Source organism: Symsagittifera roscoffensis, chromosome 5, assembly GCF_963678635.1.
Source record: "Symsagittifera roscoffensis chromosome 5, txSymRosc1.1, whole genome shotgun sequence".
NCBI lineage: Eukaryota > Metazoa > Xenacoelomorpha > Acoela > Convolutidae > Symsagittifera > Symsagittifera roscoffensis.
Genome location: NC_087066.1, coordinates 27683670 through 27698617, shown reverse-complemented (window position 1 = coordinate 27698617; position 14948 = coordinate 27683670). Strand labels below are relative to the sequence as shown.

The window sequence follows — 14948 nt, the reverse complement described above, 5'->3', positions numbered from 1 at the left end:
AAAGTTCCTCCCCGTTTTTTCCAAATATTCGGTAGAACAAGGATAGCCGGTAACTACACAAAAAATAGCATAGAATCTTCCGGACACAGTAAAAAGTTTTTTTTTTAATTTAAGGTCTTTTTTTCTGCGTGGTAAGATAAAAAGAACTGAACGAAAAAAATAGAACTTAGGCTCATTTGACATTCATAGCAAAATAGGGCAATTGCAACAATTTTCTGTAAAAAAATGATTAATAAAAATAGTTTAAAAAATTTTTGATTCCCAAATTGCCGCTATAAATTCCGAAAATAAACTTTACTCGATTAAAACTAAGTTTTCATGGCTTAAATTAAGCATGAATAAGCTTATGTAAGCCAGCTCAGCCTCACCTTATTAGCTGGCTTATATTGCGCGTTAATTGTCCCAAATTGGCAGTTTTTATTATACCCCCATAACTTTACGAAAAATGATCACAGGTGAAATCCGACTTTCGTCGGATCTCAAACCTTTCCAAATTTAAGCTCAGGACATCAATACTTTTTGAATGATATAAGAAAATCCCGTCAAAAAGGACTAGTTAAAAGTCTAAATTTGTCTGAAAAAAACCACCCCGATCACAAGCAATCCATTACTTTCGTTACAAAAGTCGGAACAATCATAGTCTGAGTTAAAATCCTGAGCATTTGCTGTAGCTAATAGCTGGTTATTGATTAAAATGAAAACTTCCAAAATGAACTCATTTTGCCGCAGTAATATTTGCGTCGCAACAATAATTGCGACTTAGGTTGGAAAAAAAAGATATTTCATACTATAACACAAGCATTGCTTGTGTAAAAAAATGTTTGAAATTTTTTTAGGTTTTGTCTTTCTAATCAGTTGTCTAAAGAAATTTTTTTCCCATAATTATCGTATTTTTTTTTTAATTATCGTATTTTTTATTCATAAAAGCGCTAAAATACTAAAAAGATAACTTTCTTTGAGTAAAACTAAGCTTTAAAGGCTTAAATTCAATTAAGCTATTGTAAGCTTTTAAGCCATTAAAATAAAATATTGCTTTGGTAGCTGATTCGTCACAGAAAACAAAAAAAAAGAAAAAAACTAAAACTGAGTACAAAGTTCCTCCCCGTTTTTTTCAAATATTCGGTAGAACAAGGATAGCCGGTAACTACACAAAAAATAGCATAGAATCTTCCGGAAACAGTAAAAAAAAGTTTTTTTTTTAATTTAATGTCTTTTTTTCTGCGTGGTAAGATAAAAAGAACTGAACGAAAAAAATAGAACTTAGGCTCATTTGACATTCATAGCAAAATAGGCCAATTGCAACAATTTTTTGTAAAAAAATGATTAGAAAAAATAGTTTAAAAAACTTTTGATTGCCAAATTGCCGCTATAAATTCCGAAAATAAACTTTACTCGATTAAAACTAAGTTTTCATGGCTTAAATTAAGCATGAGTAAGCTTATGTAAGCCAGCTCAGCCTCACCTTATTAGCTGGCTTATATTGCGCGTTAATTGTCCCAAATTGGCAGTTTTTATTATACCCTAATAACTTTACGAAAAATGATCACAGGTGAAATCCGACTTTCGTCGGATCTCAAACCTTTCCAAATTTAAGCTCAGGACAACAATACTTTTTGAATGATATAAGAAAATCCTGTCAAAAAGGACTAGTTAAAAGTCGAAATTTGTCTGAAAAAAAACCACCCCGAGCACAAGCAATCCATTACTTTCGTTACAAAAGTCGGAACAATCATAGTCTGAGTTAAAATCCTGAGCATTTGTTGTAGCTAATAGCTGGTTATTGATTAAAATGAAAACTTCCAAAATGAACTCATTTTGCCGCAGCAATATTTGCGTCGCAACAATAATTGCGACTTAGTTTGGAAAAAAAAGATAGTTCATACTATAACACAAGCTTTGCTTGTGTAAACATAAAAATCATTCTAGTTGAATTACCAAATACAGTAATTAAATCGGCCCATGAAAGTTTTTAGTTCGTAAAGCTAATTTTCATCAGTCCACAAGAAATAAAATTACCTAAAAAAATACAACAGTAAGTAAAGAAGGTCGATAATACTTATACAAAAAATAACTTACAAAAACTTCGTTTTGAATCACAAAAAAAATATGGGTTGATAAGTTGATACCGACCTTGAACTCGTCTCAATGGAATTGCTTGTTCTAAGCGCTCAAAATTTAAATTATATGAAAGATAATCACTTACTGTATGAGATCTTTTTCCTCGGTTTCCTCCGCTTCTTGACGTTTCATAACAGCTTCTATCAGCTTGCGCTCTTCTTCGGGTAGATAAGATAGGTCGGGGACTTCAGGTGGATCCATTTTATCGGTTGTAACCTGTCCGATGGCAGTAGCTGGTCGAGGATCAAGCTCTTGTGGTGAGGTAATCGAAATATCCGGAATTTTTTGAGCAGGTGCTATTGTTGTACAGTACGGACTTTGATATGGAATGTAACCGTTGCCAGAAGCAACTGGCTTCGTTTGATTTGAAGGTATTCCGTTTCTACCGGCTGATGAAAATGAGTTCGAAGCAGCACTGACATTTGGCTGACTCTGTGACATATTGTTAACTGCTGTCATATTCTTCAATTTTGAATTTGCCCCTTCGATGCTTTGGGTCAATAAACTCACTGTAGATACAGCGGATCCAAAGAAGGAAGACATCATCTTTTATCGGCTTAATCAATCACATTTCTGGAACCGAAAATGCCAACTCCTTTTAAACAAGTATTCCATCTAAAGGCGCATTTGAGATGCAAACTAATGACCCCAAAAGCGTTGACACTTCCTTAAAAACATCATTGGAATACAACAAAAAACCGTAACGAAAGAAAACCACCAGATCCTTGAGATATACGGCCTGGGCACTCAAAGACGTAGCAAATAGCATATACATATATATTAAATTTAGGAAGTTTCGGTTCAATCTGAAAAAGCTCTCGTTACCCCTGAATACAAAACAGACGATACGCAAAAAGCATAAATTATTATTTATTATACATCAGTAACGGGTGAAATGTGTAAAGTTAACGATGAACTTCGATATAAGCAAATGAGCGATTACTTCCTGAAAGATAATCGTTATACACAAGTTGATTTCCGATAATCACACTCAACAACAGAAAAAAAAACATTTTAATTGCAAAATGAAATTTTCAATGTAACCAGAAGGTCAAAAGTATCATTGTAACCGAGGTTACAGTCATGAGTCCCTTCATCATGTATTCCGGTCAAAATCCTTGGAATTTTCTAGATATGGAAGTGATAATGGTAAAAGAAGATGTTTAAATGTTTAGCCTAATTGTTGTGATAAACTTATTAAATAGATTTGTTAAGTTTGATGTTTGTGCCTGTATGTGGACCGCCCTCTGAGGGATTTTAGAGACAGGTCTGTCAAGTGGCTTTCTGTGGGGAGGTGGGGAACTGGAACTGGCTTGAGAAGTCTGGTGGTGCGCCGCTGAACCTACTGAGCTCGGGTGAGATTGTTCCTTGTTTTTGATTTTTAACCTTTATGCTGCCTTTTAACCTTTTAAATTAATTTAGTTGTCTTTTTTTTATTTGCTGATTTGTAAAATTCCCACTAACCGCTTATCATGGGTTAGTTCAGTCCCCTAAAGTCCAGTCAAAATCCTTTTTTTTTACCTTTATGCTGCGTCAAGATGAGGAAAAACAACAAAGAGTGTACAAGCAAAGATTGCTTAAAACCTTCAGGACTGATAAATTGGATTAGATGTGATTGTTGTTCTAGTTGGTATCATATCAGTTGAGTAAATATTTCTCTTAGCGACTCTAAGAAAACCCAATGGTTTCAGTGTCCTTTATGCGTTGATGTAAAATCTGTTAATAAAGCAACAATAGGTAATGATTTAGTGCTAGACAATTATGTTAATACAGCCATCTCAAATGTCCGAGTACTCAAGAGAGTACCAAAAGACTCGCGTGTTCCCTTGGCGGAAAGTCTGTCGGAAAAAATAAATGACATCGTCTACAATTTAGAAGATGTTGCAAAATGGCTAATTTTTTTGACGTCGTTCTTGTTTTTTTTTGGAGCAACCGAAAAGAAGTGGACGCAAACAGACCACAAGCATGAGCTCTTTGATAAAAAAAAAATTCGAGCAAATGACGTGTCACTTCCAAAACCCCATCCCCAAGTTTCAAGCCCGCCTCTGAGTGACCTCGAGCAGAGAATAAAGTTAATAAGTAGTAAGCTCGATGAAGGAAATGTAAAGGGAGGAATAAGGCTTGCTGCTTCGGATGACAAAATAGCTCCTTTTTCAACTGATAACTATCAAAAATTGTTGTCTAAGCACCCGCAGCGAGCCAAATTTGCAGCTCCAAATCCAGAAAAGTTGGATAATTTTTGCGTAACCGATTTCGACCTATACAAAGCGATAATGTCCTTTCCAAACGGATCAGCAGCAGGTCCTGATAAAATATTTCCTCAAATTTTTAAAGATCTTGTTAGTAAGTCGAATGGCAGTGCAGGACTTAATTTTCTGAAATCGCTTACTAAGCTGATAAACCTCATTGGAGATGGCAAAATACCGGAACCACTAAGACCTTTCTTTTTTGGCGCAAAGCTTATCGCCCTCATAAAAATAGACGGAGGGTTGAGACCGATTGCCATAGGCAACACGCTGAGACGTATCGCGTCTAAATGCGCTGGAAGCAAGGCCCTCTCCGAAGGACAAAATTTTTTCGGAAACGTACAGGTAGGATGCGGTACCAAACGAGGAGCAGAAATAGCTGCGCACTTGTTTTGAAACCTAATTGAACGCGACGACAATCCAAAATGTACTGTTCTTTCAAAACTAGATTTTAAGAATGCCTTTAACTCTTTAAACAGAGAAACAATGCTGAATCATGTTTTTTCAAATCGCCCCGAATTGTATAATTACACCCATTGCGCGTATGGTAAACCTAGTTACCTTTTTTACGGAAGCTCTGTCATAATGTCAGAAGACGGAACTTAACAAGGTGATCCTGAAGCCCCATCCCTTTTTGCGGAAACAATTCATACACTAGTCAAACAGTTGGAGTCGAAAATTAACATCTGGTATTTAGATGATGGGAATTTAGCCGACGACTATAAGGTAGTACTCCGGGACCTTAAAAACATTCTGAAATCGGAACAAATTTACGGCCTGAGCTTAAACACTGAGAAGTGTGAACTTTGTTTTTTGGGACCGACTACTAGTACACAGTATAATTCAATTTTAACACAATTTCGAAAAATATGCCCCAAAATGAAAATTAAAACAAAAGAAGAACTCCTCATTTTAGGATCTCCAATCGGCGAACTTTGCCGAAAAGAATTGCTCGACGAAAAAATTAGGGAGCTTGAAAAAATCTCGGATGTCATTGACAAACTAGACGCCCATTATGGTTTTTACCTCCTGAAAAATTGCTTTAGCATGCCAAAACTCCTATATTTTTTGCGTACGAGCCCTTGTTTTTTGCAAAATGAGTTTTTGGAACGCTACGATAAATTACTAAGAAATTCGTTATGCAAGGTCACTAACGTGAAAATGGATGATAACCAGTTTTTACAAGCAGTTCTCCCGGCAGCCAAAGGTGGCTTGGGCGTTTCTTCCGCTCGTCTACTCGCTTTACCCGCTTTCTTAGCCTCAGCAGTAGGAGCGAAAGATGCCTTGAGCGAAATCTTTGGTTTGGAGCATGTGGATGGAACCTATGATGATGCGCTTAAACGGTGGTTTGACCTTGGAAAAATTGAAATGGCTCCGGAAAATGAAATCCAAAAAAATTGGACGGAGCCAATTTTTGACAGCGAAATTGCAGACTTGATTTTACGACTCGAACCAACGGACGTAAAAAGGTTCAACGCTTTGCAAGATAGATTTGGATCCCAATGGTTGAACGTCATCCCCTACAAAAATTTAAGGTTAAAACTGTCGAACCAACAACTCAGAATTGCGATAGTACTTCGATTAGGATCAAAAATATGCGAACGGCATAAATGCGTGTGCGGAAAAGACGTTACTGAGGATGGTTGGCATGGTCTTTCTTGCCTCAAAAGTGCAGGGAGATTCTCTAGGCATTCAAACCTGAATGCCCTTATAAAGCAGAGTCTATCATCTACTCACATTCCGTCAGTTTTAGAACCACGACACCTCTACAGGACCGATCAGAAGCGACCAGACGGTTTGACGTTCGTTCCATGGGCTGATGGTAAGCAGCTCTTGTGGGATGTAACGGTAGTAGACTCCTTAGCTCCTTGTAGGATTAATGCCGGGTCTGTTTGTAACCGTGGTACGGCTGCCGCTGAAGCGGAAGAGCAAAAAATTGACAAATATAAAGATCTTGTAAATGATGGATATCTTTTTCAACCGCTAGCTTTTGAAATTCAGGGCGCTGCCGGCCCCAGCACAGAAGTTTTTTTGAGCAAGCTTTGTAAGAACCTAAGCATATGCACTGAGGAACCCAGAGCAGGCAGCTTTTTAAAACAGAGAATCTCCCTGGCAATACAGATATAAAAACTCTACTCAATTATACACAGATAGACAATTGTACGTTTAAAGTACTTGCTACAAGTTTTGTTCATGCAAAGTATCTTGTGAAATACTCTTGATGGTTTCAACCAAATGCTTAAAAAAAGAATAGAGGTTGTTTTATGGTTATAATTCTAGCTGTTTATGGTAAATGAGAGTCTAAAAGAGTTTGTTTGAACAATGAAATGAATGAAAACTTACACAGAAGAATAAATAAGACTACAAAAAATTAAAATCAAATATTGCGTACTCGGAACAATAAATGACAAAATAACTTTCGACGAAATTTTTTACTTGTAACACTTGTATATTATATTATCTCGTGTCGAGTTGCGTGTTCTTATTGAAGAAGCGTAACCCGTATCGATTTTAAATGAAAAGGACTTAAACACTTGACATCTTCTTTTATCATTATCACTTCCATATCTAGAAAATTCCAAGGATTTTGACTGGAATACATGGTGAAGGGACTCATGACTGTAACCTCGGTTACTATGATACTTTTGACCTTCTGATTACCTTTTAAAAAAAAGAAGATGACAAGTGTTTAAGTCCTGTCATTTATTGTTCCGAGTACGCAAGCGGCGTTCGCAATCTGTATTGCCAGGGAGATTCTCTGTTTTAAAAGGCTGCCTGCTCTGGGTTCCTCAGTGCATATGCTTAGGTTCTTACAAAGCTTGCTCAAAAAAACTTCTGTGCTGGGGCCGGCCGCGCCCTGAATTTCAAAAGCTAGCGGTTGAAAAAGATATCCATCATTTACAAGATCTCTATACTTGTCAATTTTTCGTATTCCGCTTCAGCGGCAGTCGTACCAGGGTTACAAACAGACCAGGCGTTAATCCTACAAGGAGCTAAGGAGTCTACTACCGTTACATCCCACAAGAGCTGCTTACCATCAGCCCATGGAACGAGCGTCAAACCGTCTGGTCGCTTCTGATCGGTCCTGTAGAGGTGTCGTGGTTCTAAAACAGGCGGAATGTGAGTAGATGATAGACTCTGCTTTATAAGGGCATTCAGGTTTGAATGCTTAGAGAATCTCCCTGCACTTTTGAGGCAAGAAAGACAATGCCAACCATCCTCGGTAACGTCTTTTCCTCACACGCATTTATGCCGTTCGCATATTTTTGATCCTAATCGAAATCCTATCGCAATTCTGAGTTGTTGGTTTGACAGTTTTAACCTTAAATTTTTGCACGGGATGACGTTCAATCATTGGGAGCCAAATCTATCTAGGAACGCGTTGAACCTTTTTACGTCCGTTGGTTCGAATCGTAAAATCAAGACTGCAATTTCGCTGTCAAAAATTGGCTCCGTCCAATTTTTTTGAATTTCATTTTCCGGAGCCATTTCAATTTTTCCAAGGTCAAACCACCGTTCTAGCGCATCATCACAGGTTCCATCCATATGCTCCAAACCAAAGATTTCGCTCAAGGCATCTTTCGCTCCTACTGCTGAGGCTAAGAAAGCGGGTAAAGCGAGTAGACAAGCGGAAGAAACGCTCAAGCCACCTTTGGCTGCCAGGAGAATTGCTTGGTTATCATCCTTTTTCACGTTAGTGACCTTGCATAACGAATTCCTTAGTAATTTATCGTAGCGTTCCAAAAAATCATTTTGCAAAAAACAAGGGCTCGTACGCAAAAAATATAGCAGTTTTGGCATGCTAAAGCAATTTTTCAGGAGGTAAAAACCATAATGGGCGTCTAGTTTGTCAATGACATCCGAGATTTTTTCAAGCTCCCTAATTTTTTCGTCGAGCAATTCTTTTCGGCAAAGTTTGCCGATTGGAGATCCTAAAATGAGGAGTTCTGCTTTTGTTTTTTTATTTTTATTTTGAGGCATATTTTTCGAAATTGTGTTAAAATTGAATTATACTGTGTACTAGTAGTCGGTCCAAAAAAAACAAAGTTCACACTTCTCAGTGTTTAAGCTCAGGCCGTAAATTTGTTCCGATTTCAGAATGTTTTTAAGGTCCCGGAGTACTACCTTATAGTCGTCGGCTAAATTCCCATCATCTAAATACCAGATGTTAATTTTCGACTCCAACTGTTTGACTAGTGTATGAATTGTTTCCGCAAAAAGGGGTGGGGCTTCAGGATTGCGCCAAAAAAGAAAGGTCTTAGTGGTTCGGGTGTTTTGCCATCTCCATTGAGGTTCATCAGCTTAGTAAGCGGTTTCAGAAAATTAAGTCCTGCATTGCCATTCGACTTACTAACAAGATCTTTAAAAATTTGAGGAATTATTTTATCAGGACCTGCTGCTGATCCGTTTGGAAAGGACATTATCGCTTTGTATAGGTCGAAATCGGTTACGAAAAAACTATCCAATTTTTCTGGGTTTGGAGCTGCAAATTTGGCTCGCTGCGGGTGCTTAGACAACAATTTTTGATATTTATCAGTTGCTTTTTTAACAGATTTTACATCAACGCATAAAGGACACTGAAACCATTGGGTTTTCCTAGAGTCGCTAAGAGAAATATTTACACAACTGATATGATACCAACTAGAACAACAATCACATCTAATCCAATTTATCAGTCCTGAAGGTTTTAAACAATCTTTGCTTGTACACTCTTTGTTGTTTTTCCTCATCTTGACGCAGCATAAAGGTTAAAAAAAGGATTTTGACTGGACTTTAGAGGACTGAACTAACCCATGATAAGCGGTTAGTGGGAATTTTACAAATCAGCAAATAAAAAAAAGACAACTAAATTAATTTAAATTTTAAAATCGAATTATAAAAATCAAAAACAAGGAACAATCTCACCCGAGCTCAGTAGGTCCAGCGGCGCATCACCAGACTTCCCGTCAAGATGTTTAGCTACATCTTGACGGGAAAATTTTTACAAAAAGAAATTAATTTCATATGTCCAAGTATAATTTTTTTCAAATGTACAATTGTAAGATGCACAGTTTAGCTACATCAGGCAAAAGATGCCAAGTTAAGCTGCACTGAATCATTTTGAAAATCAATTGATAGTAGCAACATCTCAGTTCTTTTTTAACCAATCAACTAGAAAAGGCTCTTGATAACAAGTAAATTTTAAACGCTTTCGCAACTATTGTCAGAATTTTTACACTAAATTAATCTAAATGACGATAGAATATCGTTTAAAAAAGTTATATACAATATTTTACATAAATTTGGGTTCCAGAAAGATGGTGCAATTTAGAGGTAACCAAAGGCAATATTTTGCAAGCAGGTTACAAAGTTTAACCAACGTTCAAGACGTTTGCACAACAAGGAACCTAGAAACTTGCTTACAATTGTTGATGTCATCATTTGCCAATGACCTCAAGTCAAAGGTGATTTATAAACTGTAATGTAGTGGATTCCATTCCACCTGTGTCGGACAAACTGCTCGACATTCCACTAGAATTGAGGAACATAAGAAAGCAGACTCACCTCCAGCAAGGGCGACTTGACGGAAATAGCTCAGATGTTGGTTGGGAAAATTTAAATAGGTCGTACAACCAAGTAAAACTGTTAACATGTGAATCAGGCAATAGAAACCGGGTTTGAACACGCGCGATCAATTTAGGAGCAGTGAGTTGACACTGAAATTTAGCCCCAAAACACTTTTGGTTTTTCATTTAAAAACGATCAACTAGACTTTTTTATAATATGGCGAACAAATTGGCGTTGAAACAATTATGGAAAAATTTATTATGATATTATTTTTTTTTTCAGTTTTGATAAAATTAAGGTTAAAAAATCATAATAATTTTAATCTGAAACTTAAAAAATTTTTATCCAAAAAATTTATCTGAAACTTATTAAATAGTTTCAGATAAATTTGAATTTCTCGAGGTAGCAATGGTTGCCTCGCTCTAAATGTCAACCAGGAGATATCATATTTTCAAAACATCTTCGTCAAAGAACCTTCTGATAGCAGATTCGCAGGCGCGACACTTGGAATTCCCAAACACAAACATCTTGTCATTACCTGGAGCCCGTATCGCTGCGGTCAGAGGCTTCCTACCTCCGAAGAACAAATACAATACCATTGTTTTGCTCATTGGGAGAAACGACGCTTTTGACGGAAGAGAGCCCTCCACGGTCCCTGAAGAAGATATTGCAAACGAAATCGCAGAATTAGCCGAGGAGCTAAGCAGATTAGCAAAGCAGACTTTTGTCATCGGAATCCCTCACCGCAGTGAAGATCGATTCCGATCGGCGAGATTGAATCGCGAAATACATAAAAAGAAGGGAAATTGGAAGTATAGAGGCGTGTGTGAGAAGATTTACAGTACTTACCATCTAGGCAGTGACGAAATTCGCTTAAGCCCAGAAGGTCTCAAGGGCATCAAAAGCATCATAAAGAACAAGATACTGTACAAGAAATACTCTGACTCTTTCAACGACGACGGTCATCTCACCCAGTACGAGTGCACCTTCCGACACTGCCACTGCCCTTACTGAGTGTAAGCTGCAGTTTTGTGAGCTGTACTTCCCTCTGTCCTTTCTAGAAATATCAAACCGCAGGCGTCCCCTTTTCGGGATCCACAGGTTTGTATATTTGTCTGACCCCATCGAACGTTCTAGAAAGGGGCAGTATCACCCTGTATAAGTTTGGCAGTATCACAGCTTTAACTTCAAATAGTTAGGGCAAAAACGCACGAGCTCCTCGACTACAAGCTCTTTTCGGTTTTCTAAAATCATACGTACTTTTATCTTCATCCCACAGACTATACTGTGTTTTCTATTTTTGTTTCCCTGAAATTGAAACTCACTTTTTCGTGCTAGATATAGAGTTAGAAAATTTCTGAAATCAAGTTTTTTTTCTACTGAGGTTTGAAGCAATAGTTTTTTGGGATCATTTGAACAAGGATAACTACATCAAGTGTAAAAGTGTATAATTTTTTGATTATGAAAGCATTTTGCTATAAAAATGCTGTGAAGAATTCCCAAAATGAGCACCAATATTTCTGATTTAGCTCCTACAAAACTATAACACTACATCGCCAAAAACCGCAGCTGCTAAGAAATGCGAATGAAAAGTTCATATTTAGCTACAATTGCTGAAAAAAGTTCCCGTTCTATGCAACAAAAAAGGCAAAAAACACTAGATAAAAACAATTTCGCATTAAAAAAATGGTTGTTCTTCCTTCTTGAGTTTTTTTCGGTGTGGAAAATGAGGTAAATCTGTTCTTTTACTGCTGTCTATTTCAACGGTGCTGCTATCAGGTTGGTCGTTTTGATGACACTCTAAGTAAACGGAAGTTACAATTCCATGTTCAAGATTATGATCATCAGTGGAGTTTCAAGGTCACTGTCGTCTCTACTGTCTAAACTATTCCATTAAAAATGGTTTAATTAAAAATCTGGGGTGTTAATTGTTTTTATTTTCTGGGGGTTCAGTAGTGGCTTCGGATTGATTTTTATGTCATGGATGTTTTGGTGTGTTGTTTCTTTGAGTTTGATAATGTCGGTTGGAACTCTGTAAATTACATCGTTGTTGTGATCTAGAAAAATTTCGAAAAGATCTGTTATAAGAGCTTTTTTGTTTCTTTTGATTATTATTAGTTTTTTCTCTTAATCTATAATTTTTGTTTCTATAATTGCTGTTGTGCTGGTTTTTGGAACAGTCGTTTGAATAATTTCTATTGCGGTTATTCGAATAATTTCCAGAACGGTCATTCGAGTAATTTCTCTATCGAGTCTTTGAGTAAGATCAATTTTTGTTGTGACTTGAATAACCCCTTCTATTTGAAATTTATCAAGCATAACTGTTTCCATGCTAACCATTATGAGAAATAAAACAACCATATCTGTTCTTCTTGGTATAATATGAATTTCTTCTACCTTAAGGTCTAATTTTGATGAGGAGATGGGTTTAAAGAATCTTGGCCAATTTTTCAAATTAAACTTTATGTAACAGCGTTCAATTAATCTTCAAGGAAATTTTCAGCATCCGTTCCTGTAAAAATCTTTAGAAGGCTTATTTGAAGTAAATGATGATCTATCCATCAGATAAAGATTTGTCGTCTTTTGGAGTGATTCGGCTGTCTTAGGTATTTGAGTGAAATTTTTGTTTTCGGAATGATCTATGTAAATTTTCTTTTCATTATAAAAAACTGACTGATTGTGAGTTTGTACTTTTGGGTTGTTGTTGGTATTAGGTATGTTCAAGAAACTGCAATTGTTTTATTCTAACTGATTTGCCATTGGGTTACTAAATTGTTTTTTATTTGTGAAAAAAAAAACTTATTTTGAGTTGTCAATTGTTGTCTTCTTTTCCCTATTTTAGTAAAGGGTCTGTATTTCATAGATGAATGGAATTGATGATTATTGGCTTGTTTATTGATTGTAATTTGGATTGTTGTAGCGATGTTTGATTAGTATGTGGTGTTGTAAACGTAGAATGTATTGGTATTCTATATGATGTTGAAAGTAGGAGGTCGATTAACCAGGTTAAGAATTATTCGAGGTCGATTATTTTTATTGGTGATACTTCCGTGCATCTAAAATCTTCGAAAAAAAAAATTTTTAGTTTTTACTGTTGAATGTCATGATATTTATAAGCGTGATACAACTTTCTTTTGTCTGTGACTAAGATGGAGACGTAGCTATAAATTGTTGCAAAAACTTCGTTGATGGAATTCGATGTTGTTTAGTTTTAATATATTCTATGAAAGTTAAAAAAATTCTCTTTTTCATCTATTTGTACTTCATAAGTTGTTTGATTTTTTTGATCTAGTGGTTGAATATTGATTGTAAATGTTCAAAAACTTGAGGTAAGGTCACATAAACTTGATAGATATTAGTCAATTATTTATCTTCTTCCTTGCATGGACTGATACTTTTTGAACTAAATTTTCTTATGAGGCTTCTGACTAAATTGTAATTATCTAAATCATTGGTAACTCTCGAGGTTTATGACAAATGGTAGGAATCATCCACAATATTATCGTCGTATCGAACCATTTTGAATGGAGTGGAATTACTGTTAGTGTGTAGCTTTCAAATGCCTTAGAGGTCTATTCCAAATGTCTGTTAGAACTGGTTTTTTTTATTTTTCTTTGTTCTTCTTTTTCATTTGATCATTGATGCCGTTGTTGCTTCGAAATCGGAAAAACGTCTCTCTTTAATTTTTTTTTGCTGGTTTGTTTTTTGATCTCAAAGACCTTAGTGATAGTAGGTTTTCGTAGAATTTCATGAGGCAGTATGAGGCATGAAGTAGTTTTGAAACTTATTTATGCTGCGTGGACGTTGATATGGATTGATCCGATTGACACAATTGTTATGGTTACCGTTTTTGATGTTTAGTACTTTTATTGGGCAGGGTAGGTTGTTAGCGTTTGGGTAAATGAAAGATCTAAACCGATTTTGCAAAATGGGACACCATGCTCATTTTTTATGTGTAGATTGTCCCAGGAGAAAGTTTTCAGTTAGGGTTGCCCTTATTTTTTGAATTTAGATTAAAGTAAACTAAATTTCGATTTTTCTTTTGAGTACATCAATTATATTTACGGTTTTAAAACTGGTAAACAGACTTTAAGCCGTAGGTTAATTGATGTGTTCAATATAAAAATGTACATTTTGTTTGGCTTTTCCATACTAAAAAATCATATTTTTTTTGCACAATACTACCAATTCAAGAGTGAACTTGTTTCTATCAATTTCTCCTATTTTGTTAATTTTTTAATCAATATCTGAAACTTTCTCTTTAAGATTAAGTTTGTGCCATTTTTCATTATAACGCAACTTAATTCGGAACTAGGGTATTTTCTGGGCACTTTCAGTTTTTCTTCAGCGCTACTGCCCCTGTAGGAGTGGACTTTTGTGTTTATGGGCATAGTGTGGGTTCTACATTGCTCTAAGATACAATAACTCCGAAATAAACTTTTAGCGATCTCTGAAATTTTGAACGGGTTAAACTCACATATTTATGGGGTTATGTTGTTGGCGTTTAGTTTGTTTGAACCTTGGGTTGACTTTTCAGTTCCACTTGATTGGCCCTCAGATTGGTTGATGAAAGCAAAAGATTTCCTGTAGTCCTACTTCTGGCCGTACAGATCTGCATAAACTTTATAAAGGGCGTTTCTATTGAAATTGGCAAATTCCTCAAATTTAGCTTAAGGCTAAACATAGTTTGGTTGGGTGTGGTGTTGTTATTAGGTTATAGACACAAATTTTTCAAAAACGAATAGAATTAGCACAAGAAAAAGCCGTAATTCAATTTATTTCAGTTTTATGAAAAAAAAAAAGTCGTCAGGAAAGTTTGGAATTGATCTGGAGTACAAAATAATAAATGCACACTTTTATAGAAACTTTTGTTTAATTGATGTTTTTTTTTTCGGAATAATTAATCAGGATTTGATTTCTTTCTTTGTTTTTGAACTGGAATATTTGATCTATAATTGATTTGGAGTAGTTGAATCTGGAGTGTAATTAAAATTTTGGAGAAAAATTTGTTATTTGCTGTTTTTTTTTAGAAACATT

General features: G+C 35.9%; 3 protein-coding genes across 5 annotated transcripts in view; 2 read left to right on the top strand and 1 right to left on the bottom strand.

Annotated features, from left to right (window-relative positions):
• Nucleotides 1-2781, bottom strand: part of LOC134846205 (regulating synaptic membrane exocytosis protein 2-like) — an 81171-nt gene extending 78390 nt beyond the window's left edge. For both annotated transcript variants that reach the window (XM_063863461.1, XM_063863462.1), the window contains exon 1: nucleotides 2204-2781. In XM_063863461.1, the coding sequence (XP_063719531.1) occupies nucleotides 2204-2664 (461 nt within the window). In that variant the 5' untranslated portion in view covers nucleotides 2665-2781. The remainder of the gene's footprint in view (nucleotides 1-2203) is intronic.
• Nucleotides 2782-3297: 516 nt separating this feature from the next.
• Nucleotides 3298-14948, top strand: part of LOC134845546 (uncharacterized) — a 334750-nt gene continuing 323099 nt past the window's right edge. Inside the window, exon 1 of the mRNA XM_063862482.1 lies at nucleotides 3298-3325. The gene's annotated coding sequence lies outside the window, so the exon portion shown is untranslated. The remainder of the gene's footprint in view (nucleotides 3326-14948) is intronic.
• The window catches only part of LOC134845545 (Golgi reassembly-stacking protein 2-like), a 581279-nt gene continuing 569633 nt past the window's right edge, over nucleotides 3303-14948 (top strand). The window contains exon 1 of one of the 2 annotated variants that reach the window (XM_063862478.1): nucleotides 3303-3324. The gene's annotated coding sequence lies outside the window, so the exon portion shown is untranslated. Of the gene's footprint in view, nucleotides 3325-10278; nucleotides 10288-14948 lie in introns of those variants that run through there. The other variant, XM_063862479.1, reaches the window with a different exon arrangement.